General features: G+C 41.0%; 1 protein-coding gene across 13 annotated transcripts in view; it reads right to left on the reverse strand.

Moving 5' to 3' along the window:
- XRRA1 (X-ray radiation resistance associated 1) overlaps positions 1 to 24786 on the reverse strand; it is a 61569-nt gene that overhangs the window by 17679 nt on the left and 19104 nt on the right. For 6 of the 13 annotated variants that reach the window (XM_040489338.1, XM_040489341.1, XM_040489335.1 and 3 more), the window contains 5 exons: positions 20251 to 20384; positions 8979 to 9107; positions 8026 to 8243; positions 4299 to 4339; positions 1771 to 1896 (listed from right to left, as the gene is read on the reverse strand). In XM_040489338.1, coding sequence (XP_040345272.1) covers positions 1771 to 1896; positions 4299 to 4339; positions 8026 to 8243; positions 8979 to 9107; positions 20251 to 20384 — 648 coding nt within the window. Of the gene's footprint in view, positions 1 to 1770; positions 1897 to 4298; positions 4340 to 8025; positions 8950 to 8978; positions 9899 to 20250; positions 20385 to 24786 lie in introns of those variants that run through there. The other 7 variants (XM_040489344.1, XM_040489345.1, XM_040489337.1 and 4 more) reach the window with 6 other exon arrangements.

Here is a 24786-nt window from a genome sequence, read left to right on the forward strand (position 1 = left end):
TCATAATAATAAAAGGATCGACACATCAGGTAGAGATAAAAATTCTAAATGTTTATGTACGTGATAGTAAAACTTCAAAATACATGAAGCAAAAACTGACAGAATTAAGGAGAGAAATAAACAGATCCACAATCTAACTGGAGATTTTAACATGCTGTTCTCGATAACTGATAAAATGAAGAGACAATAGTACAGAAATGATCTCAGTGATACTACCAACCACCTTAATGTAATTGATATTTATAGAACACTATCCCCCAAAGTGCAGAATACACATTTTTTTTAAGTGCATAGAGAACATGCATATAGGATGGGACACACAACAAGTTTCCATAGATGTCAGAAGAATGAAATCTTGCAGGTTATGTTATCTGACCACAATAGAATTAAATTAAAAATAATAAATATGAGACATCTAGAAGATCTCCATATATTTGGAAATTAAGCATCTCACTTATCTAAACCAATGGGTAAATAAAGAAATCAAAACAAAAAGTGAAAAAGTTTAACAAAATGAAAATAAAAACACAAATTACCATTTGTCGGATGCAGCTAAAACAGTGCTTAGAGAAGAAGTTTATAGCTTTACATGCTTATATTAAAAAGAAAAAGGTCTAAATCAATTATCTAAAATTACACTATAGAGGTAAACAAAAAGGAGGAGCAAACTAAACTCATGTGAATACGGCAGAAATCAAGTTATGAGCAGAAATTAATGAAATGGGAAAAGAGATAAGTAGAGAAATCCAGTGAAACCAGCAGCTGGTTTTTTTTTTAAGTCAAAAAAAGGGATAACTTCTAACTATTTTGGATCAATAAAAGACACAAATGACCAATTTCAAGAATGAGAGGGGACCCATAATACATCTATGGGCCACTGATTTTTGACAAGGGTGAGAAGACCATTCAATGGAGAAAGAATAGTCTTTTCAATAAATGGTGCTGAGGAAACTACATATCCACATACAAAAGAATGAGGTTTGACCCCTATCTCACACCACATCTCAAGATTAACTCAAAATGAATCAAAGACCTGAATTTCAAAGCTAAAATTATAAAACTCTTAGGAAGAAACACTTGAAGAATTTGGCTGTACCAACTGCTTGCCTTAGAAGGAGTGTAAGCAGAGTTTCTTCAAAGTTGCCTACACTTCAGACTTGAGTAGAGCTCAGTTGGTGGGGTTTACAGAAGTCAAACAGAACATGGATATTGGAAAAATATGTTACCATAAAACATGCAGGAGAAACATGTTAAATGTGTCCCATGGACTTTACATCTGCTGTTCCTATAAGCTAGAATATTTCTCACTTCACTCCTCCTCACACTTCACCTCATTAAACTGATAAAGCACCGCTCTCCCAAGAACCTTCCCTGATCCCAAATACTAGGTTAGACTACCCCTGTCATATACTTCATAGCACTTTGAATTTCTTCATAACACTATGCATGCTTATACTGAGACTATTTGTGCTATATCAGTCTTCCCTATGGGTTACAAGCTCCAAAAGGCAAGCGGCCCAATCTTTCTTTGAGCTGCTGTATACCTAGTATCTAGCATAGAGCCTGGCATGTGGTATTAGATAAATATCTGGGACTGAATGGATGGACTTCTGCCTTGGCCTACACTCTCCACTTCTCCCACCCTGAGAATTCCTGAGCTCACATATCTGTAATGCAGGGAACTCTAAGGCTGGCCTTCAGGCCAGAGCAGATCGCATCCCATCCTCCCATCTGTGCCCCTGAAGAAATAAGCAGAGAGCAGAGAGTCACCTTGTTGTAGGCCAGGCTAAGGTACCTCAGCTCTGGAAAGGGCGGGGCCAGCGTCTGGTTTCTGGCCTTCAGTGACTTCGCGGGAAGAATCTTGAATATGGGAGGAAGTGCACATACCTTGGTTTCCTTAGAAGGAAAAAAAGGTCTATGTCAAAATGTCCCAAAGATAAGAAGCTGAATGCTGCCAAGACATTCTAGAGAGGGTTGGCCAAAAGAGGCATCTAGGGTCACAACGGGAGATGTTACCAAGGGCCCAGAGTTCTGGCTTCAAGTTCTCTGAGGTCACATGATGAGCTGATTCTCTGGCCCCCAAAGTTCCAGTTTCAAGTTCTATGAGGCCAAATGACAATACAGCAGTGGTGTAGGCTTAGAGGTTTTTTGCCCCTACCTCTCACTTTCTGCCCTTTGGCAGCTTATTCTGAAATGGCCCTTCTCTACAGTTGGGCTAAAATTTCTGCAAATGGCAAAAGGACAGGTGCTTGCATTTTTTTTTTTTTTAATTTTTAACGTTTATTTATTTTTGAGAGAGAGAGAGAGAGAGACAAAGACAGAGCATAACCAGGGCAGAGGCAGAGAGAGAGGGAGACAGAGAATCCGAAGCAGGCTCCAGGCTCTGGGCTGTCAGCACAGAGTCCGACACAGGGCTTGAACCCACGGACTGTGAGATCATGACCTGACCCGAAGTCGGATGCTCAACCGGCTGAGCCACCCAGATACCCCAATATTTTAAAGTAGACTTTTCCTAGTGGGCAGATGGAGAGCAGGAGTAACCTGAGCCTGTTGGGCTAGCTCACATCCTACTGTGGAGGCTCTTCATTCCAGGATAAATCAATAGCTAAGTCCTGGAGGACTTCAAGCAGGCCTCCGGGCCTGAATGTGGCCTGTTGCATCTGGGTCACTTGCAGAGTCATGGTTTCTCAGTACAGCCCAGCCTGCCTCAGGATCAACATGTTTCATTAAGCAGAAAATGGAAGTTACTGGGTCAACCATGCCTACAAATCACTCACTGATTCCTTAAGTTGGATGGGACCAAAGGAAATGACAGGGTAGATGCTGGGCTAATAACTGAGTTCAAGTGAACTAGATTCTGTTCTAAGCTCCATTAATCACTGTGTAATCTTGAGCAAGTCACTCAAATTTTACTTTTTCATTCAGTGAACATTAGCAGAGCACCTACTTGAGGTTAAGTGTTTTGTGCCCTCCTAGGCTCTAAATTGTACCGAGTGGGACAGGTAAGTCACGGGTGAGAGCAAAACAAAAACCAGTGATAGGGCTTGGGAATTTCCATTTTCTGGGACCCTCCTAGACCTCACATTATGTGTCTTTTCATTTGGCTGGTCCTCATTTATACCCTTTATAGTAAAACTGTAATCATAAAGATAGGGCTTTCCTGAGTTCTAAGAGTTGTTCTACTAAGTTATTGAGCCTGTAAAGGCCGTGGGAACTCCAGAATTTGTAGCCAGTTTGTTATAAGTGTGAATAGCTCACTTGCAGCTAGCATCTGAAGTAAGGGCAGTCCTGTTGGGCACTGTGCCCTTAACTTGTGGGGTCTGTGCTACCTCCAGACAGAATTGTGCTGCACTGTCATTCCTATGACTTACTTTGACTAACAGAATGTGGCAGAAGTGCTACTGTTTGAATTTCAGAGCCCTGCAATTCATCCTCGCTCTCTTGGAACCCGAAGGCCACCATGTTGTAAAGAAGTCCTTAATAAATACTTCATGTAGATGCCAAGCCATACCAGTTGTCCATGAACCCAGGCCCCAGGGAACCAGCCAGCTGCATGAATGAGCCCTGGAAAAACCAGCAGAACCACCTAACCAGCCCAAACATTTGTGAGAATAAATTGCTATTGTTTAAAGTAATTGTTGGGTTGGTTTGTTATATGCCAATTGTTAACTGATATAATTTCTCACCCAGTTTTATCTGTGGGGAGGGAGTGAATGTACTGAGCTGCCTTTCAAGGATGCAGGTTGGCTAAATGTATAGTTGTACTTCTTATTGTAAATGCATCCATCAATATTTAGTGCATCAGTCCTCATGAGCTTGGTTAGTAGTTGTCTAACCCTGAGAGAAAAACCAATTTTCTGTCCAGAAGAAAATCAAGCATCTAAGCCTATGACACCAAGGATTAGACCCCAGATGGTAGTATACTTGGCAAGGATCAGTCTAGCTTTTGGGGGCTCTTATTAGGGAGCCGACAGGCTTCATCTTGGTGGCAGCCTCATTTCATGGCCAGCTTGCCCACCTGAGGCCCCAACCATTACTACTCAACACATCTGAGAACAGTGAAAGCGAGCTTGTTGGCTGTGTGAGGCCAGGGACTGGACTATCTAGTCTACCACTATATGTTTCTAGACCAGCACAGTGCCGGGCACACACTAAGTACTCAGTAAGTATCTGTTCACTGAATGGGCTTCTTCAGTGTGATATATATAAATGTCTCTCATGGCTTTATTAGCTTACTTTTGTGTATTAAAATTAATGTTCTAACTCAAGGGCACAAATATAAAACAGGCAGTTCCTACCTCAGAGGTTGAAAATCCAGGGTAAGATGAGAACACAACCTCTGAAACAAAAGAGAAATAACAGAGGTTGGTGAGAGCACGGATTGCCCCAGAGAGGCTGGGGTCTGGGTCTCTCATCCACTGTGTATAGCAGGGGTCCCCCCAGAGGGGTTCCCATTGGTTCACATCTCTAATGCTAACTGGGAAGAGGAGCTGGCTGTGATACCTGTCAGGTAGTGAGGTGCACTCAGAATAAAATCCAAATTCTTTGGCCAGGCCTCTGAGGTCCTGCCTGATCTGGCTCCTGTCTACTTCTCCAATCTTATCTCCTGCTATCCTGCCCCTCACTCACTATATTTCAGCCATGTTGACCTTCCTTCTGACTTTGCAACATGTGAGAGCTCTTACTGAGCAGGCGGTCAGTATTGATCAGACTGTGTTAGAAGAAAGAAATGCATATAAATGATATTCTGTCAAAGGATTTGAAAATATCCTGTTATGTTAGTAGAAACAGAATATATTAAGACAGTGAATCCAGAAGAGATACTAAGAATAACCAGCAGCATGGTAGTAAGGAAGAGGCTGTGGAGTCATTTCATTCTTGGCACCATCAGAATGAGATGAGCCAATAAATATCTGAGTTCAACCATAAATCTAAGCATCTTCTTGGACTGGATCCTGTGCAGGCACTACTCACCTCTGCCCTGGCTAACAGGACCTCTTCCACACATTAATGGTATTATACTAATAAAGTTTACCTGAAAATGAAGTAAACGATAATAGGGGTAGAACACCACATGGCCCAAACAACTTCTCCTATGACAAGTGTCTGGAAAGGATTTGGGGATAAGTTTATACAAGAAACAAAGTAGGAGTTAGCAAGAGGATGGGCAATTGTTGCAAGTATGGTTGCTCAAAAGCGATTCCCTGGGGAGACATATCTAGAAAGATGAGCTACAGCACACTCTGCATGAATATATATCTTCTGCCTATAATCTCCGGTTAGAAAGGTTACTGGATACAAGTTCAAAATTTCTATGTACTAGCAACAAACAGGCAGAAATGTAATATGAAAAAGCAATACCAATGACAATACCATAGAAAAAGACCAAATACATAGGAATAAATCTAACGAAAGATATGCAAGATCTCACCAGGGGAGACTACAAAGCACTGATGAGAACAATTTCAAAAGACCTAAAACATGGTGGGATATATTACTTTGATAAATTAAAAAGCCCAATATTGTAAAAATATAAATTCGCTCCAAATTGGTCTATAGGATCACTACAATTCTAATCAAAATCCCAGCAGGATATTGTGTGGAAACTGACAAGATGATTCTAAAATTTATATGTAAATTCAAAGGCTTTATAATAGTTATAGCAATTCTGAAGAGCAACAACATAGCTGGAGAACTTCACTATCAGTTCTCAAAACATATTAAAAAGCTATAGCACTTTAGACACATACAGACCCTGCCTTACCATAAAACCTCTCTTACAACTCAGTGGGGAAAAGGATATAGTCTTTTCAATAAGTGCTGTTGAGTCAATTAGATATCCATCTAAAAAAGTAAACTGACTCTACTTCACATCATATACAAAACTTCTAGACAGATCATAGACCAAAATGTAAAAACTAAAATAATCAAGCTTCCAGAAGAAAATATAGGAAAATATCTTAATGGTTTCAGACAGATAAAAAATTCTTGAAAAGGAAACAAAAAGAACTAACCATTAAAGATTGAACTGAACTTCATTAAAATAAAGAACTTTTATTCATCAAAATTCACCACTAGAAACATGAAAAAGGAGGCTACATACCGACTGGGAAAATATTTTTCTAATATTTAGGTCTACAAAGAACTTGTATCCAGCATATATAAAGAACTCAAGCAAATCAACAAGAAAAGAAAAATATAACCCAACAAGAAAAATATAACCCAATTTAAATACAGGCAAAGACTTTATTAGGCACTGCCAAAAGAGGATATGGGTCAAAGTGACCCATAAACATATGAAAGGTACGTAAGATCATTAGTCACTTAAGAAATGCAAACTAGGGGTGTCTGGGTGGACATTGAAAACACCAAGAATTAAAACAAAACTTGTTGGGGTGCCTGGGTTGCTCAGTCAGTTCCAGCTCATGTCATGATCCCAGGGTCACAGGATCAATCCCCACGTTGGTCTCCACGCTGAGTGTGGAGCCTGCTTAAGATTCTCTCTCTCTCTCTCTCTCTCTCTCTCTCTCTCTCTCTCTCTCTCTGCTCTTTTACCTTGCTCAAGCTCACTCACTGTCTTTAAAAGAAAAAAAAGAAAAAAAATCATTAAATAATGCAAATTAAAGCCACAATAAGAAACTACTACCTACCTACCCCAAATAGGTAGAATTAAAAAGACTGACATTACCAAGTGTTTGTGTGGATATGGAGTAACTGGAAGTGAAATTCTCTTACATTAATATGGGGATTAAAACTGGTACAACTGCATTGGAAAAATACTTAGAAGTACTAAGTAATGTTAAACATACTTTTGAATTCCATTCCTGGGTATATACTCAACAGACAATGGGTGCTTAAGCCTACCAAAAGATATAAAAGTTATAGTAGTTTTATCCATAATAGCCTCAAACTCAAAATAACCAAAATGTCTATTAACAGTAAAAAGGGTAAATAACTTGGAAAAAATACGAGAAATGAAAAATAGTGAACTACCAATATATGCAACAACATGAACGAATCTGACAGACATAATGTTGAGTGAAATAAATCAGACACAAAGAGCACATGCTGTATAATTCCATATTCATAAATTTCAAATCAAGCCAAACCTATCTTTGGTGATAGAAGTCAAAATGGGATGCTGGAAATGCTCTATATTGTAATATGGGTGGTGGTTAAAAGGAGATATACATGTAAAATTCAAGATCTATACAGTATTTCTATATTTTTACTTTATGTTGGTTACTTCTCAATTTAAAATAAATATTTAAAAAACCCACTGTGGTATTGGCACAGTAATAGATCAATAGAACAGAATATATAATCCAGAAATATACTCATGCATTAAAGAGATTTTGGTTTATAATAAAGGTGACATTCCTTTTCTTTTCTGCCTCTAGTATTGCCATTTGGACATGATTCTTGGCCCTGTGGTAGTGATCTTGAGACCTCAATTGGAATCAACCTACCAAGATAAACAAGCAGGCCAAGGATGGCAGCAAAGAGGATGGAAAGAACCTGAATCTCTTGAGAACATCAATGTACCCCAGAATTAGCCATCTCTGGAAAGCCTATCTTCAGAGTTTCTTGTTATTAGAGATTTTTTAAAATTTTATTTCAGAGAGAGAGAATGCATGCGTGCATGCAAGCAAGCAGGGGAGGGGCAGAGAGGGGGGAGAGAGAGGATCTTAAGCAGGCTCTGTGCTGATGCAGGGCTTGATCTCACAACCCTGAGATAATGACCTGAGCTGAAATCAAGAGTTGGACGCTTAGCCAACTGAGCCACCCAGGTGCCCCTTGTTATTTGAGATTTTTAAAAATTTACTTTTAATTGGATTTTAAAAACACCTTAATGGAGAATCAGTTAGGAAGCCATTGAAATAATTCATGGGATACCTCCACCTCCCCAGGCCCAGCAGCTTCAGTGCAGCAGCTCCTCAAGGAGTCACAGATTTTCAAAATAAACTGTTGGTAGCTTATTCCCACCATGGGGCTAGAGTCTCTGGAATAAGGGGCACCACTCACCTGTCCGGTCAACATCCTTTTTCATGGGCAGTACAGTATAATCCGGTTGTTCATCTGAGGCCTCAAACATCCACGACTTGGGCTGCAGCATGGATTGGGGCACTTTCTGGGGACTCCCCCTGCCTCTAGCCCAGTCCCCTGACCCGTCTTGGAGCTGAACCTGCTGTAGGTACGGGATCCGGAAAATCCTGTTTTGGTCCAGGCTTAATTTCTTCAGTCTTTAATTAAGGAAAGTGAATACAGAATCACAGCAATAATGATACCTCAGGAGCATTTACCTAGCAACTTTAGGGAAAGAACATGAACTCAGGCTTGGACCCTTACTCCTTGTGTGACCTGGAGCCAGTGACTTACCCTCTCTGGACTCAATATCCCTATCTCTAAAATGGGGATGATAGTTAATAACTTTCAAGGCTCCAGTGAAGTTTAATTAGACAATGTAAATGGCTCTACACAAAGTAGCATGCAGTAAATGGTAACTGACTCCAAAATAAATTTTCCAGGGATCTAAAGCTTAACCATTTAAATGCCAGCATTTAAAAAATAATAATAATAATAAATAAATGCCAGTATTTTCATTATTCAAATAGGTAGAATATAGCAGTTAATTCTTATCTTTCTGATTCTGGTTTTGTTTTGTTTTGTTTTGTTTTGTTTTTCTGTCTCCTCTCTCAGGGGTCAGGACTCTATCTCTGGTAATATCTCTTTTTATCCTCCCTTCTCTTTGCCACTTCTAATCTAGTCACTTGATCAGAAATGTCCTACTGATGCCCCACTTTTATGGCTGAGCTAAAGCTCAGAGGGGAGAAATGGATTATCTGTGACCACACAGCAGAGGTAAGTAGTGGAACTGGGATTTCAACTCAGGCCTTTTGGATTCCAAAGCAGCACTCAGGGTGTGGGCCAGGTTGGCAGTGGTAGGGGGTCCTTCAGAGAGAGGAGTGTGGCTTTACCTTCTGAGCCCGGCCAGGCTGGCAAAGCAATTGGGGCTGGAGAGCTTGTTGTCATCCAGCATCAGTGTCTCCAGCACTGGGAACCTCAGGATGTACCTCTTGTTCGTCAGTGACGTTACAGATGCCTCCCTGTAAGTGCAAGGATCCTGGGTAATGAGCAAGGGCAGGGAACAAACTCCACCATCCCCAAGAAGTAGGAATGAGAATAGGAATGGAGATGGAGAACAGGAAATCAATCAAGAGATATAACCACCTTGGGAACCCTCTTTAGTGTCCCACAGAGGTCCCTGTAGAGAGGGACTGGAAGGTGTAATTCCCTCCCCAACTGACCCCTTCCCCAAATCCTACTCACACATACAGTCTTCTGTATGGAGAAAGGTTGCACACATCCACAGATGGACTCAGTGAGACCTGACTGGGGCAGGATGGGGTGCACTAGTAATGCTCATGGAAAATACCAGAGTGAATAAGGCATGCCCAGGTTGGGGGAAAACATTCTGAAGAAAGAATACTGCACAAATTTGGGTCAGGTCAGACTCCTGGGTATGCTGTGTCACCCTAAGAATTGGTAACTATGGGATCACCAGAAGACAAACCCCTTGGCATGGACCATGTGGGGTAAGGTAGGCTGGCTGCAGTGAGGCTCTCTTCTAAAGCAACTTAATAAAAAGCACATATCAGTAAGGAGTTGAGAAGTCTCTTTTTAAACTCAAACTCTCTGAGGAGACCCAGAAACACCTGAGAGTGGAATTTAATGGGCTGAGATCCTGAATCACACAGGCAGGGCAGGAAGTCAGGGCATTTTAGGTACTACCGTTAATGTGGCCTCATTTGTGCCTCCAGATGGATAAGACTTATGTAATTCTTTTTTATTTTTTTCCAACTTAAAAAAAAGATTTTATATTTTTAGGTAATCTCTACACCCAATGTGGGGTTCAAACCTATAACCCCAAGATCAAGAGTTCCATGTTCTACCAACTGAACCAACCAGGTGCCCCTTTTTAAGTACACAAACACAGATGACTCAAATCATGTTTTCAATTCTCCCTCCAACTCCTTCCTCTCCATATACCCAAATTAAACACTCAATACACTCAACAAAGGATGAAAGAAGCCTTTAATTCATGGTATTTGAAGGTCACAGGTGATTCTTTTCTTCTCCTGAAAAGACCAACTTTCATGCACTAAATTTTTGATCTCTACCTGAGAGCAATTACAGGAGGGTGCACAGCAGCTCTGTTGATTTATAATTAATTGGCCAATCTTTTTCACTCCAGTGAGATGTGAAACAGCTACAAAATAAGCCTTCGAAAAATTCCTCTTACATTCCATAATGAAGGAGGTAGCTCTGTCCTGTCTTTTGTGACAAGTTATCGTGTTTTGCCTTTTAAAAGCTGTACCCTAATTATAACATAGAAAAGCCTAATTTTGTCTCTAATACTGATGTCTTAAAACAGGGGGGCAGTCAGTAGGTGGGTAAGGAGGACAAGAAGCGAGGCTGCAGAGGAAAGTGTCAGGCTCTCCAATGGAGTCCTTCTCATGGCAGTTTTGGTAGAAGAGCTCTTTGAAGTGGCAGGAGTCTATCAGTATGGAGAGGCTGAAGTTTCCAGCTGTTCAGAGTGGTGCTATTTTTATTATACCTTCTCTTGCCAAAAGGAATTTAATACCATTTAAAATACAACAGATTTGACTTAATTTTTTTAGAAGCTAAGAGTATGCCCCAGTGATTGGATTCAGGAATGGGAATTTGTGTGCCCATGGGGACCAGCAGCCCTAGGCTGTGGCTCTGGTGCTGCTGCTGCTTTGCTTGCTGGGTGACTTCTACCTGGTGTCCAGCATCTCTGGTCCTGGTCAGTTCCCCTATCTACATGATGAAAGAGGATTTCTTTTACTTTACATTGTAAGACTTCTGATTAAGCCAAAAATATTGCAGAACAGACTGGACCAAGAGCTGCAGTAAAACAGATGAAATTTAGCAAGTTGTAATGCCCATTAAAATGTCAGATCAGCTCCTATGATACAGAAAACCCACAGTGCAACCCAGGATGAGAGAGACATGGCTTCACAACTCGCTTGTGTAAAAGAGGACTTATGATGTGGCTGCTAAAGATCTGGTGCTCTTTTAGGCATTTTTAGGAAAATAGTGCTTAGAAAAAAGGAGGTAACCATCCCCCTCTGCCCCGTGCTGGTCAAGCCTGAGAGAGATGACACGTATGGTCCAAGGGGGAAAAGGAACAGGCTTAATGGGAGAGCCAAAGTCTCAGATGTCAATCAAAACATGTAATAGGACAGGCTAATGATGCGAGTAGGTCAGATATGCCCCTAACTCACCCAGACAGAGATGAAGTGTGATATATCCAGAAATGGAGACACAAATAGTCCAAAATAAATGAGGTATATGGTGAAATGGAAAAAAGTCAAGAGAAAGGATGGAGAAGCAGAGTCAGGTCATGAAAAGCCTTGTGATCAATGTTAATGGAGTTTATCTTTTGAACACTGGGAAGCTGCTGAAGGACTTCAAGTAGAGCAGTGATCGAATCAGATGTGCATTTTAGGAACATCCCTCTGGCTGATGGTAAGGTGGGTGTGTTGGGAGGTGATCAAGAGAAAGAAACATTTGACAGATCCTTAGCTGTATCCCAAGTAGCATGGGCTGTGCTGATTTGCTGCAGTGAGACTGAACAGGAGGACAACAGAAATGGCCAAGTTTGAGAAACATTTAGAAAGTACAATTCACACGAGCCCCGCGTCAGGCTCTGGGCTGATGGCTCGGAGCCTGGAGCCTGTTTCCGATTCTGTGTCTCCCTCTCTCTCTGCCCCTCCCCCGTTCATACTCTGTCTCTCTCTGTCCCAAAAATAAATAAACGTTGAAAAAAAAAATTTAGAAAAAAGAAAGTACAATTCACAGCATCTGGTGACTGAGTGGATGTGAGGGAGGGAAGAACTCAGGCTGATGCCCACGTTTCTCACTCAGACAACTGCACTGCTGATGGAGAGCAGTGCTCATCACTGAGGCCAGGGACACGGGAGGAGATCTTGGCATGGGCATATGCATGATGACTTTGATATAATAAGTAAAAGATATGGGTTCATAGCTCAGAAGATGGATGTGAAGTAGAGAAATAAAGAAGACTTGGGAGGGATGAAACTATCAAGATTATAAAGATTAATAAAAACAGTGGGTTGAGAGTAGAAAACTGGGGACGATCAACATTTAAGAGGCTGGCAGAAGAAGAGGAATCCAAAGAGCATTTTGAGTGTGGGAAGACAAATGGGAAGAAAATAACAGTAATACTTGTTTGGAGCCTCATAGCTTTCATTTTTTTTTTTTTTAATTTTTTTTTCAACGTTTTTTAGAGCCTCATAGCTTTCAAAGCACAATTATTTCAACTGATATCCTGATGTAAGTAGGAGTGCATTTATTTTACCCATCTTATAAAGAAATAGAAGGACATAGTGGTGGAGACTTGCCTTACTGTATGCAACAAGGCGTCCCACTGAAAACAACTAAAATGATGAATAAAACATAAAAAGAAAAAGATTCATTTATTTTTTTTTTATTTTTAAATGTTTGTTTATTCTTTAAGAGAGAGAGAAAGAGAGACAAAGACAGCATGAAGGGGGAAGGGCAGAGAGAGAGGGAGACATAGAATCTGAAGCAGGCTCCAAGCAGGCTCCAGGCACAGAGCCCTATGCGGGGTTCGAAGTCATAAACTGCAAGATCATGACCTGAGCCTGAGCCACCCAGGCGCCCCAAAAGATTCATCATTTAAAAACACATAAGAGATGTGAAGACAGTAAAGTAGTAGTACCAAAATATAAAAGTCGAGACAGAAACCAAGCACAAGAAGCCATGTTTGCCTTGAGGACACTTGCTGATCTTGTCAAAACAGAAGGTGGGGCATGTAATTGGAGACCCCCTACACGAATGTAGGATCCTAAAGAGATATATCCTCAGGAGAGAGGGAACTAGCACTAAACCCATGCCCCTCATCCCACAGCTAGAAGAAAACTGCCTTGGGGTGAAAAGAAAGGAAAGGGGAGGGCAGACTGGTCCTCTTGCAAAATTACAGCCCAAATTTGTATCATCAGAGTGGTTCAGAGAATATCCAGCTAGTTTAATTTAGTTTAAAATGGTTTCATACTGAGTGTTCCTAGGCACCTGGCCAAAATAAATGGAAAGGTTTACGGTATCGCAGACTAACTCATGTAGGCCAACTATCCCTTGAGTATGAACTAGAAAATCCAGACAAAATATATATATTAAAAACAATTGGGATGTCTGGCTGGCTCAGTTAGTAGAGCATGTGACTCTTGATCTCAGGGTTGTGAGTTCAAGCCCCATGTTGAACATGGAGCCTACTTAAAAAAAACAAAACAAAACAAATTTCTTTAAGGCATGTGGGAACTAACAACCTGTGAAGATTTAGGGGGCTCGGATTTGGAAAAAGAAGGAAACTCAAAGGGGATCTTGTAAAATTTGGGGTCTCTTTTTCCCTAGGGCTATCTGCTGACTCCAGAAGTGGCAGAGAGGTTGAGATGCTGAGCAGAGATTCTAACAACTATGCTAGTCTAGAGGCCAAAAATTAGATTCCAGGGTATGCCACAGAAGGGAAGCCCTGATAAACTGCCCCTACCTTAAATTAGGACATTGAAGGACTAAATCCTAGGAGCAAGTGTGAACTAGAAACAGTGTGGTCCTTGCAGAGACTGAAGACTAGCTTCAGATAATTAAGCATGAATTATATATATAAAAAAAGTCTAGAGTTGGTGAGAAAAAAATTATTTGAGTTGCCCAGAGGTCATGGCGTCTCATATAGTTTCCTGATTATTTACCTTTAAATTAAAACTAATTAGACTTAGATAAAAGTAAAAATTCAGTTTTTCAGTCACAATGATCATATTTCAAGTGCTCAACATGACTAGTGGCTACCATATTGAACAATGCAGATATAGAACACTATCAACACTGCAGAAAATTCTGACAGTCCTAAATTAGGTCTTTCAAGGATTACCAGACAATATCTGCAAATTGGTGTTAATATCTGGGGATATGAAAGGCATGGTGGTCTATCATTCAAAGTAGGGAATTACAAAGGTCAGGTGGAAGAATGGAAATTTAGCCTGTGAATGAACCCAGTGAAGTCATCAACTTACATGGTGGTTATCTCCCCAGTTCCTGAATATATAGTTATTTTTTGAATGTATAATTAGAATAGACATACTAAGCAACCAACAGAATAACCACATTTGTTTACTGACCAACAAAGTGAGAGCTATTATATAAGGCAAGGACAGATTGAAGCCTGAGGAATTTTGCTTCTAGAACAGTAAACCTAAAGTTATTCCACATCCCTGAGGTAACTACAGAGATTACTGTCATCACTAAAGACAAGAAAGGTAAAAGGATACTGAGTCTTATGATATTCCTGTTAAACTTGTTTGTCTTATGTAGAAGACAGGTCATGAAGAATGACTATAGCTTACTGCAGGCTTAATCAAGTGGTGACTCCAATTTTAGCTGCTGTTCCACATGTGGACTCTTCTTACTGTAGCACATCACCACAGCCCCTGGTGCTTGGGATTCAGCTAAGGACCTATCAAATATTGCCCTCTCCTTACCAAACAACAAGAACTACCAGAAACAGTCTGCTTTTGTCTGACTGGGATAACAGTACATCTTTGTCCTCTTCTCCCAGGGCAACATCAACTCTTTATGTTTACCATAATCTATTACATCTACCACCAATCTATTTTGGTATTCCACAAAACATCATGTTGATTGGACCTGATGGGCAGTAAGTTGCAAATATTCTAGATGATTTAGTAAGATGCATGTGTGTCAAAGGATGGAGGGAACCCCCACCTCCAATTCAAGGAACTACTACCTTCATTAATTTTCTTGTTGTCCAGGTATCTGGAACATGTTGGGATATACCTCCAACGTGAAAGACATAATCCTTCACCTTGCACCACCTGTTACTTATGAAAAAGGCACAAAGCTTTGTTGACCTTTTCGGACTTTGGAAGTGATGCATAAAACACCTGTGCCAATCTAACCCTTACTGAGTATCCCATGAGGATGCCAGTTTTGTGTGAGGCTCAGAGCAAAACAAGGCTCTGCAACAGGTCCAACTGCATGAATTGTTCTCTGGGCATTATGTCCTTGGCCAATGGCATTGGGCAATATGACTCAATAGGTCTAACTATGCTCTAAGTGTCTAAGGCAAAAAGGTGTGCTATACAGTACATCCTGGTTTTCAAGAACAGTTTGAGTTTTTACCTGTTATCCCAAAATAATTAATAGTGTCCCTTTTCCCTCTCAAATATATCCTGGTTTGGATGAGAAGTTATGTGGCCTCTCTATGAATGGAGCCTTTTATAGGTGTCAACTGCAGAATCATTTTTGAGCAAAGTTATGCTGATTCTGTGAACAACTATTTTCCTTTTGAAAAACAGTTTCTGCCTTACTGCCCCATGTTGGTAAAGACTGAACACCTGGTCACAGGAACACTGAGTGGCCATGTGACCTGAGTGGCTCATCATGAACTGAATGTGTCACAGAATTCCCTCATCAAGTGAAGTAATATGTGAGATCCGGCTCAAGCAAGTCTGGAAAAATTGCGTGAATGAATATGGCTTTGGTTCCAATGATGCCTACTCCTGCTGTACTATTACCTCTCCATCAACCCACAACTAAGAGTCTATGAGCAGTTAATGTAGGAGAGAGCCCCCAGCTGGGTTTACAAATGATTGTGCATGACATTCTGACACTAAAGAAAGACTATTGCAGTATTACAACTTTACAGGGGGGTGTCTCTGAAAGACAGGGGAAGAGGAACCCTCCCAAGAGGTAAAACTTAGGGCAATATATCTATTTGCTTGGTTTATGCTGATTCATGGGCAGTGGCTGATGGTTTAGCTGAATAGTCAAAGCTTGGAAAAAATACTGTGAAACTGCTGACAGAGAGGTCTAAGGGGCAATTATGTGAATGGACCTCTCAGAATGGACAGAGAGTTTGAGGATTATTTGTATCCCATGTTAATGTTTCCCAAAGATGATCCACTCAGAGGAGACTCAATGATCAAGTGGACAAGATGACCCATTTCACAAAGTCAGTTGGGTCTCTCTCCTTGGATACCCCAGTACTTGCAAAATGCCCTTAGCACAGGCATGGAGGCTACACACATCCCCTCACCAAAGCAGATCTGGTCATCATCCCTGCTGAGTACCTAAGATGCCAACAGCAGAAGCCAACGTTAAGCCCCTAACATGGCACCATTTCTGAAAGAATTAGCCAGCCATCTAGTGGAAAGATGACTGTGGGCACCTTCCTTCATAAAAGGAGCAGTAATTTGTTTTGTTTACTGGAATAAATACGTACTTTGGACACGGATTTGCATTCCCTGACCACAATATTCTTCCAGCATCACCATCTGGAGAATTACAGAATGCCTTATTCATTATCCTGGTGCCTCACATACAATTGCTTCTAACCATGGAACACATGTGATAGCAAATGAGTACAATAATGAGTTTGTAAACATGTAACTCACTTTTTTTACCATGTACCTCATGATGTAGAAGTAGCTGATCTAAAAGGTAAAATAGGTTTTTTTTTTGTTTTTTAACAACTCATTGATTGCACCAGCTAGGAGACCACCCCCTGTGAAGTGGGCACTCTGACTTACAGGAAGGAGTATCATATAAACCAGCAACCAATAATGATGCTATTTTTTTTTCATAACTAGAACATAGGATCTAGCAATTAATGGAAGGAAATGAGAACAGATCCTCTTACAGTTATCCACTTCCAGAATTGTTGCCTCCATTCCTGCAAGTAGAATCTTAGTTGCCTAGGGAGGAATGCTTTTACAGGGACACAAAGAACAGTTTCTCTTAACTAGAAGCTGAGATTGCTGCTGGCCACTTGGGTTCCTCATTCCACTAAACCAACAGGCAGGAAACAAGGAGTTTACTATATTGGCTGAGTGATTGATACTGATTATCAAAAGTAGGTATGATCGCTGTTATACCATGAGGACAGAATATGATTAGAATACAGGGAGTTACAAGGTGTTCCTCTTGGAAGTGTCCTCTCCATTAGTCAAAGTAAATGGAATTTCCGCAAGATGAAAAGAGTTTTGAAGACAGATGGTGGTGGGGATAGGACAATGATGTGAACATACTTAAGTGAACACCACTGCACATTTGAAAATGGTTAGGATGGTAAATTTTATGTTATATGTATGTTACCACAATTTTAAAAAGCATTAATAGAAGACTACAACCCAATAAAAAAAGCATTAATAACTTTGATCCTTCAGGAATGAATGTTTGGGATACTACACCAGTTAAAGAGTCCAAACAGCCAAGATGCTGGATAAGGAAGAAGGGGACATTAAATAGGTGATGGAATAAGGATTCATAAATATGTACTATGGCCTCCTGACCAATTAAGAAAAGAACATTATAGCAAATGTGTATATTTTCTTTCTAGCTTGCTGTGTGCGTGCATGTGTGCGTACGTGCGTGCATGTGTGTGTGCATGTGTATAAACTGCTAGTGGTGAATGACTCTGCAGCTTAGTTTTTAGGTTATAAAATATTCAGGTGGCACTGTGACTGCTTTAGAAGACAGAGTAATATCATCCAGAGATGGATATGGTGAGTGATGGAACTATGTCTCATCCTTTTAGAGAAGAGGGTAAAAGTGTCCTCACTAAGAGGAAAAAAATTCCTTCATGTAAGCTGAAGGTATACTGTGGTTGCTACTGTTATATGAAAATTAAATTTGGAGAGAAGGAGGAGAGTAGATGTTGGGTTTCCAAGGGGTGGGTGACACCAGTCATCTGCCTATTTGCTCTTAACCTTTATTCCTTTCCTCTGTGTTCTGCTATGTATTGTAAGGGGCCAGAGCCACCCTTAAACTACGCTTCCCAGGTCACCTTCCCAACTGGCTTCCAGTGAGATACTGCCAAGGGAGGGATTGGTGAGACTGGAAGACCAAAACAGGTGGAACAGCAACTATCTTATTTGGTTCCTGACAGCTTGCTGGTAGCAGCAGTACAACAACAGGTGGTTCTAACAGCAACATCTGTGCTGGCAGAGGTTCCAGCCCTGAGGCAGCACATCTGCAGCAGATCTACAACTATAGCACTTTTACAACTTTTAGACCTAAAAGCCCAGCAGCAAGGATGGGGCGCCTGGGTGGCTCGGTCGGTTAAGTGCCCGACTGCAGCTCAGGTCATGTCGGGCTCTGTGCTGACAGCACAGAGCCTGGAGCCTGCTTTGGATTCTGTCTCTCTCTCTCTCTGCCCCTTCCCCCACTCATATTCTCTCTCTCTCTCAAAAATAAACAAACATTGAAAAAAAAATTAAAGCCCAGCAGCAGGGATAGGCTTGTAGGCCCCAGTCCAGCAGTGTGAACAGCTTCTGATCTCTTGAGTATCAACCTTCTTCCTTTTTGCTCTTTCCATACCCCTCTTCTCCATTGTGCTCTTCCAGCCCTTCCACCACCTATGTAACCAATTCCCTCCATTTATTATTGCTAATATTTAGGTGTAATAAAGGTACTCTGGTTTTTTTCAAGCGTCCTTATCTTTTAGAACTGTACACTGGATTATTTACAGATGAAACCACATGAATCTGCTATATTCATTTATGGCTGGATACATTTGAGATTTTTCTTAAGAATAATCTAAGGTTGGGTGTGGTGGGGATATAGGTGAAACATGATTGGCTATGACCTCAGAACTGTCAGACAATAATTGCTGGGTGATGGGTAAATGGAGGTTCATTTTGCCATTGAGTCTGCTTCTATGTGTGTTTGGAATTTTCCATAATGAAATGCCACCTGTTATCTCTCCCCACTAAAAACAATGAACTACTCTCCATTTGCAATACCTCAAGTGGTTTTTATATTCCTGACTGATACGTGTCTGGTCATAAAGAAAAACTGGTTAAGATGAAGCCAACACTGAGGGAAAAAAAGATCACACCTGTATCCAGCCATAAGTGAATCCAGCACTCACCTTAGGACTTACAGGTACATGAGCCAATAAATTCCCTTTTTGTTTAAGCTAGTTTGAGTTTATTTCTGTCACTTGCAAACAAAAGGAGCCTAATGAAATCCCTAATATAATGATCACTATCATTGTCCTAACCCCTTGAGAAACTAACCAACCACTTTCATCTCTGTAATCTCCATCACATCTACCATCATCACAATAAACATTATCACCCTGACTTTCACCTTCACCATCTCTAAATTGGTTAACATCCACTGAATACCTTCTTGTGCAAAAGCACTAGATCATCATCCAGATGCTTCAGATCAAAGATAAGTAAGACAGGGCCTCTGCCCTCACAGTGCTCACAATCTATTTGGGAGTCTATATGTATATCATCCATTTATCTATTATACACATATTTATGTATATTTATGAGGTGTAAGTCACAATAGAATGTACTAAGTTCTAAAGTAAGAAGGAAAACATTAAATTCAACAGACACTTAGAGAAGGGAGGAAGAAGTATGGTCTAAAACAGTCAGGGAAGCCTTCTGGTAAGGAAAGGAGGAGGGCCTGAGCAGACCCTTGGAATACATGCAGAATCTACATAAGAAAAGAACATAATGGCCATAAGCATGGTCTCTAGACCATGCTTAAATTCTGACTCAGCCACTTATTAGCAGTTATTTAACATATCTGTGCCTCAATTTCCTCATCTATAAAAGAGGGATAATAATAGGACACCTATTTCATAGGATTGTTGTGAGGATCAAATGAGTTAATATGTATATGTGCTGAGAACCATGTCTGGCACATAGTAAGCACTATGTATATGGCATTATTACGAACAGAGAAAGGACTGGTACATTCTGGTCAGAAAGCATGGCCTGAACAAAGGTGCAAAATGGTAACATACAAAGCATAGTAGGTTTGTGAAGGGGAAAAGTCTGGCAAGAGCAATGTCCACAATTTACCCATGACCAATCAGAGGTAGGGAAAGGGACTTGTTAGATACCTAAACGTCTCCTAATAGCATAGAAGAGTGTGAGGCCACCCATCTGAGGCCTAGTCATTCTTTGGGTCCCTGCTTCCATGACTGTCTTTCTTAGGAACTTCAGTCAGTAGCATTTTCCCTGCTTTGAGCACTTACAGCCTGTCTTTATAGCACTTCTGAGCTGCTCTGGGCTATTTCTTTGCATAACTTGCACCCAAAGGTTCATGAGGGAACACGTGGCATGGACCTTAGAATGTAGAACTTACTGTTCTGTGACAGCCAAATTGAGTGGCAGGGAAGTGAGCCCATTGCCTGTGAGGAGCAGGACACGGAGGTGTGGCAGAATCCCCAGATCACAAATGGCCTCTGCAGTCAGGCTGTTAAAGGAAAGGTCCAGGAACTATGGTACAAAGATAAAAGATGGGAGAGTAGAAGCACTATGCATGACAACGATGCTCATATGTGAGGTGGGAGCTAACTACTTTTTTTTTTTTAACCTTCTGGGCAGCCCCATCACTCACAAGCCTAAAACCCTCTTGATTCCCTGGATTAACATTCAAGGCCTATTATAGTCCTTTCCCAGCCTATTTTCTAGCTTTAGTTCCACTGCAAATCTTGATTTGTCCTGTGGTGCTGACCAAAGTGACATCTTTCCCATTCCCTGCATCATCCCACCTAGAGATAACTGCTTGAGCTTTTCTCTCAACCAGGAATGCCCTTTCTCCCATGTGTCTGAATCCAAGCCCCAAAAGGGCAACTCAAAAGCTGCATCCTTATAAAATCTTTCCTAATCCCCCAGCCAGATGGAATCTCTCTCTCCCCTGACGTTAAGTGCTTTATCTAGGGGTACTTCTCATAGTCAACCAGGTATCTGATAGTTGGATACACATCTTAAGAATAGGGATATTGGTACATGGATGTACCTAGTATAGTCCTGGCACACAGTTGTGGACTAGACCATAAACTGTCAGGTCAAGGGCCATGCTCCTCTATTGCTATATCCTTGTAATCTAGCATAGGACCTTGCACATAGTAGGTGCATATAAAAAATCAGCTGAAATGAACTGGCTTATGAGGGCAATGACCCAAACTTTCACCTCATTATCAACCAAGGCCACCTAGACTTATGAAATAATTGGGTCAGGGGCCTGTCGGTAAACTGAGTGTCTATGTGCAAAAACAAAGGCAGTTGGGATAAATGATATCAACTAGTCTTTTTTCTCTCTCTTTTGGGCCTCTCTAGACACTCATTTCAGCACTTATGTATAAATCTGCTTCTTCTCCTCCCCTTCCATCCATACATACCCTTTGAAGCTTAGGGAGGGAGCCAAACCATAAGAGACTCTTAAAACCTGAGAATAAACTGAGGGTTGATGGGGGGGTGGGAGGGAGGGGGAAGTGGGTGATGGACACTGAGGAGGGCACCTGTTGGGATGAGCACTGGGTGTTGTATGGAAACCAATTTGACAATAAATTTCATATTAAAAAAATAAAGAAAGAAAAAGGAAAAGAAAAATATGGGAGCAATTTCAGCATCTTATCCAGCTGGTGAAGGAACAAGGTCTTTGGTCGACAATGTCAGTGTTACACAGTCAGACATATAAACAACTGACTGTAGGTCACTACCAGAGGAGGACTGGGTTTGGTCTGACTCCACTGTTATAATTATTGTCCCTGTAGACCTGAGTTTGAGTACTGGCCAAATGTGTGATTTGGGCAAATGACTTAACCTGAGCTTCCTTATCTACAAAGTAGAAATAATAATGAGTCCTTGGGGTGCCTGTGTGGCTCAGTCAGTTAAGTGTCCAACTCTTGATTTCAGCTCAGGTCATGATCTCACAGTTCGTGAGTTGGAGCCCGGCATCAGGCTCTGCACTGACAGCGTGGAGCCTGCTTGGGATTCTCTTTCTCCCTTTCTGCCCCCTCCCCTGCTCGCTCGCTCTCTCTCAAATAAACTTTAATAATGAGTCCTTATGAGGAATTATGTGGATAAAACCTTTAGCATGAGTTTGCCACATTAGTAAGAACTTAGTTAATGTTGGCTGTCATCATTATAACCATCCTTTCATTCAAGAACCTTACACCAAAGGTTGCTTTGTACCAGTCTCTGTCCTCTTTCTGCTAGCTCACAACCTAGTTGGAAAGCTAGATACATACATGTATCTATTAAGTAGTAATGCTGCTGGGATAGAGGTCTGAACACAGACCAATGGAAGCACACAGGAAGGAATAGTCAGCTCTACCAAAGGATGTAGCAGCTTCACAGAACAGGTGATGCTTGAGTTATCTTCAGAAACTAGTTGGTAGTCACCAAATTGTTGAGGGCAAAAAGACATGCAGTACAGCAAGAAGCATGTACAGAAACCAGGAGGCAAGAGGTAGCCTAGCCTGTTCTGAGAACTGTAAACAGTTTGGGTATGACTAGAGTCTGTGGTATAACAGAGGGCTTGATAAGACTGGGCAGGCCATGAAAGCTACCAAGCACCAAAGGAGTGCTGAGTTCATGCCACCATCAGCAAATTCCAAGTTTTGAGAGTTCACACAAAGGTGTGATTCCACTTGGCAGGGGCAAAGTGAGAAGCTTTCGAGGAAGAAGACTTGGAAAGCTGGCTCGGATAATCACAGTTTGTAAAGGTGGGGAAAATCCTCTCCCTCGTACCCATATGTGCGCAGTAAATAAGACCTATGGATTCTATCTCCTTAATATCTCTCATTCTTGTTCCCTCCAACTGATTCTTCATGCAGCAACCCTACCTATCATCCACCGGATACTTCAAACTCCTTAGGAAGGCTTCCAAGGCTTCCCACGGTCTCTCTTCTGCCACCTCTCCAGGCTCATCTGTCACTACACTCTACTGTGCTTCACTCTCCATTCCAACCACACTGAGCTGTTTCATCAGTGTTGTAGCTCAGGGGTTGGTAAACTAACGCCTCTGAGCCACATCCATCCTGCTGTCTGTTTTGTAGGGCCTCTGGGCTAAGAATAATTTTTACACTTTTAAATGGTTGAAAAAAGATCAAAGACTAATGTGTGAAAATTATGTGCAATTCAAATTTGAGCATCATAAAGTTTTATTGGAGCACAGCCATGCTCATTTGTTTACATTGTATCTATTGCTGCTTTCCTTTATAACAGAACTAATTATGACAGTTGTGACTAGTTATGACCATACAGAGCACAAACCTTAAAACATTCACTGTCTGGCCTCCTACAGAAAAAGTTTGCTGACCCTTGTCCTAGTTGGTTTGGCTATTCAATATTGGGTCCAAATTTGTTTTCCATAGAATTAAGGGCAGCTCAAAGAAATGAATAGCCTTAGAATCACAGGTCACAGAACTTCATAGCTGGCCCAGAATTTATAGAGGGGGGGAGTTTAAGTCCCAGAGAAGGGAAGTGAGTTGGCCAAGGAACTATGTCAGAGTAGTGGCAGAATCAAGACAAGAAACAAGGTCTCCTGACTTTGGGCAGGGCTCCAACTGAGCCTTTTTCAGACCTGAATGTAGAAAACCAAATCATGGCAAAGTTAAGTTTTTCGAAATTGACTGCTGAAGAATTCTACTCTTCTGGTGGCAGCCTTTCTGGCAAACAAGAACAGAAGATTCCTAACCTCCTGCATCTGCTGAGTCACATCAAGTTTTATTACACTTCAAAGTATTCATTACTGTGAACTGCAAATTCAGGACTTTTGACAGTTTTATGCTTTTTCTTAGAGAGACCTTGCAAATCATAGAGACAGAAACAAATGATTAGCCAAGAGATTTCCTTTTCTCATTTATATTCAGCATCTTGACTTTGGTCTGCTCTCTTATGTAAATAAATTCCCTTGGGTAAGGCTGGGTCTGCTGGATAAATAATCTTTATCAGAAGGTATCAAACTATGAAGTGGGACATCCAAGAATCAATCACGGTGAACCATTAGAGCCAAGCTAGTCAGCTGTGGGGTCTGAGCCTATAGTCATGTCCCCTTCCTATGGCCCACTGGCACTTGAAATAGGGGTTTGAAATAGTGGGTGTGAGGAAGACAAGATGCCTGGCATGATGCATGACACACAGGAACTCAAATGACTACTCTTTTAAAAAGTAAAATAACTCCCAGAATGGAAGGTTATAAGAAGCTTCCAGGTCTGTACGTCACAGAAATGGCTACCCGTTTGGCTAATGGCTATCTCTAACATCTGGAATCTCTTTTCCACTGTTTATACTGAAATATTGTATACAATTTTTTTTTTTTAACACAGCACAAAATCACACCAGTTGTTATCAATTTACACTCACTCTGTTTTACTGGACTTTTAAGAGCTCTGCTTCCTGGACAATTCTTAGGACCACTCCTATTACAAATCATAGTAAATCACTGCTATCCTCAATATGACTTGAAACCATGGAGAAAAAGTACCATTACATTGAGTATAGCATGTTTTAAGAACACAAGGACATATAATCCATTTTAGGAAGATTGCCATTCCAAGCAGTTAAAACTTTTTAAAACTTTGGCATACAAAGGGCATTAACTCTGAAATATTCACTCTTGTGGAAGGACTCTCTCTCTCTCTCTCTTTAGCAAGACTAAGTGAGGCTTTTGTGAAGAGTGGCTGACCCTTCATTAAATAATTTAAGTTATTAACTCTTTGGGGTCAACCCCAAGGTTTATGACATACAGACATTCTGCTGAGATTTGAATCTGAAACACTTCTACTATAAGGCCAACATGTGGGGAAGAGTCCATTATTCAGTGAATCAGCCTGGCCAGATGCCCAATCCCACACCTTGCTCCAATTCTGTGGTTCTCTAATCTCCATGC

This window comes from Herpailurus yagouaroundi, unplaced genomic scaffold (genome assembly GCF_014898765.1).
Source record: "Herpailurus yagouaroundi ecotype Mexico unplaced genomic scaffold, PumYag 180, whole genome shotgun sequence".
Classification (NCBI taxonomy): Eukaryota; Metazoa; Chordata; class Mammalia; order Carnivora; family Felidae; genus Herpailurus; species Herpailurus yagouaroundi.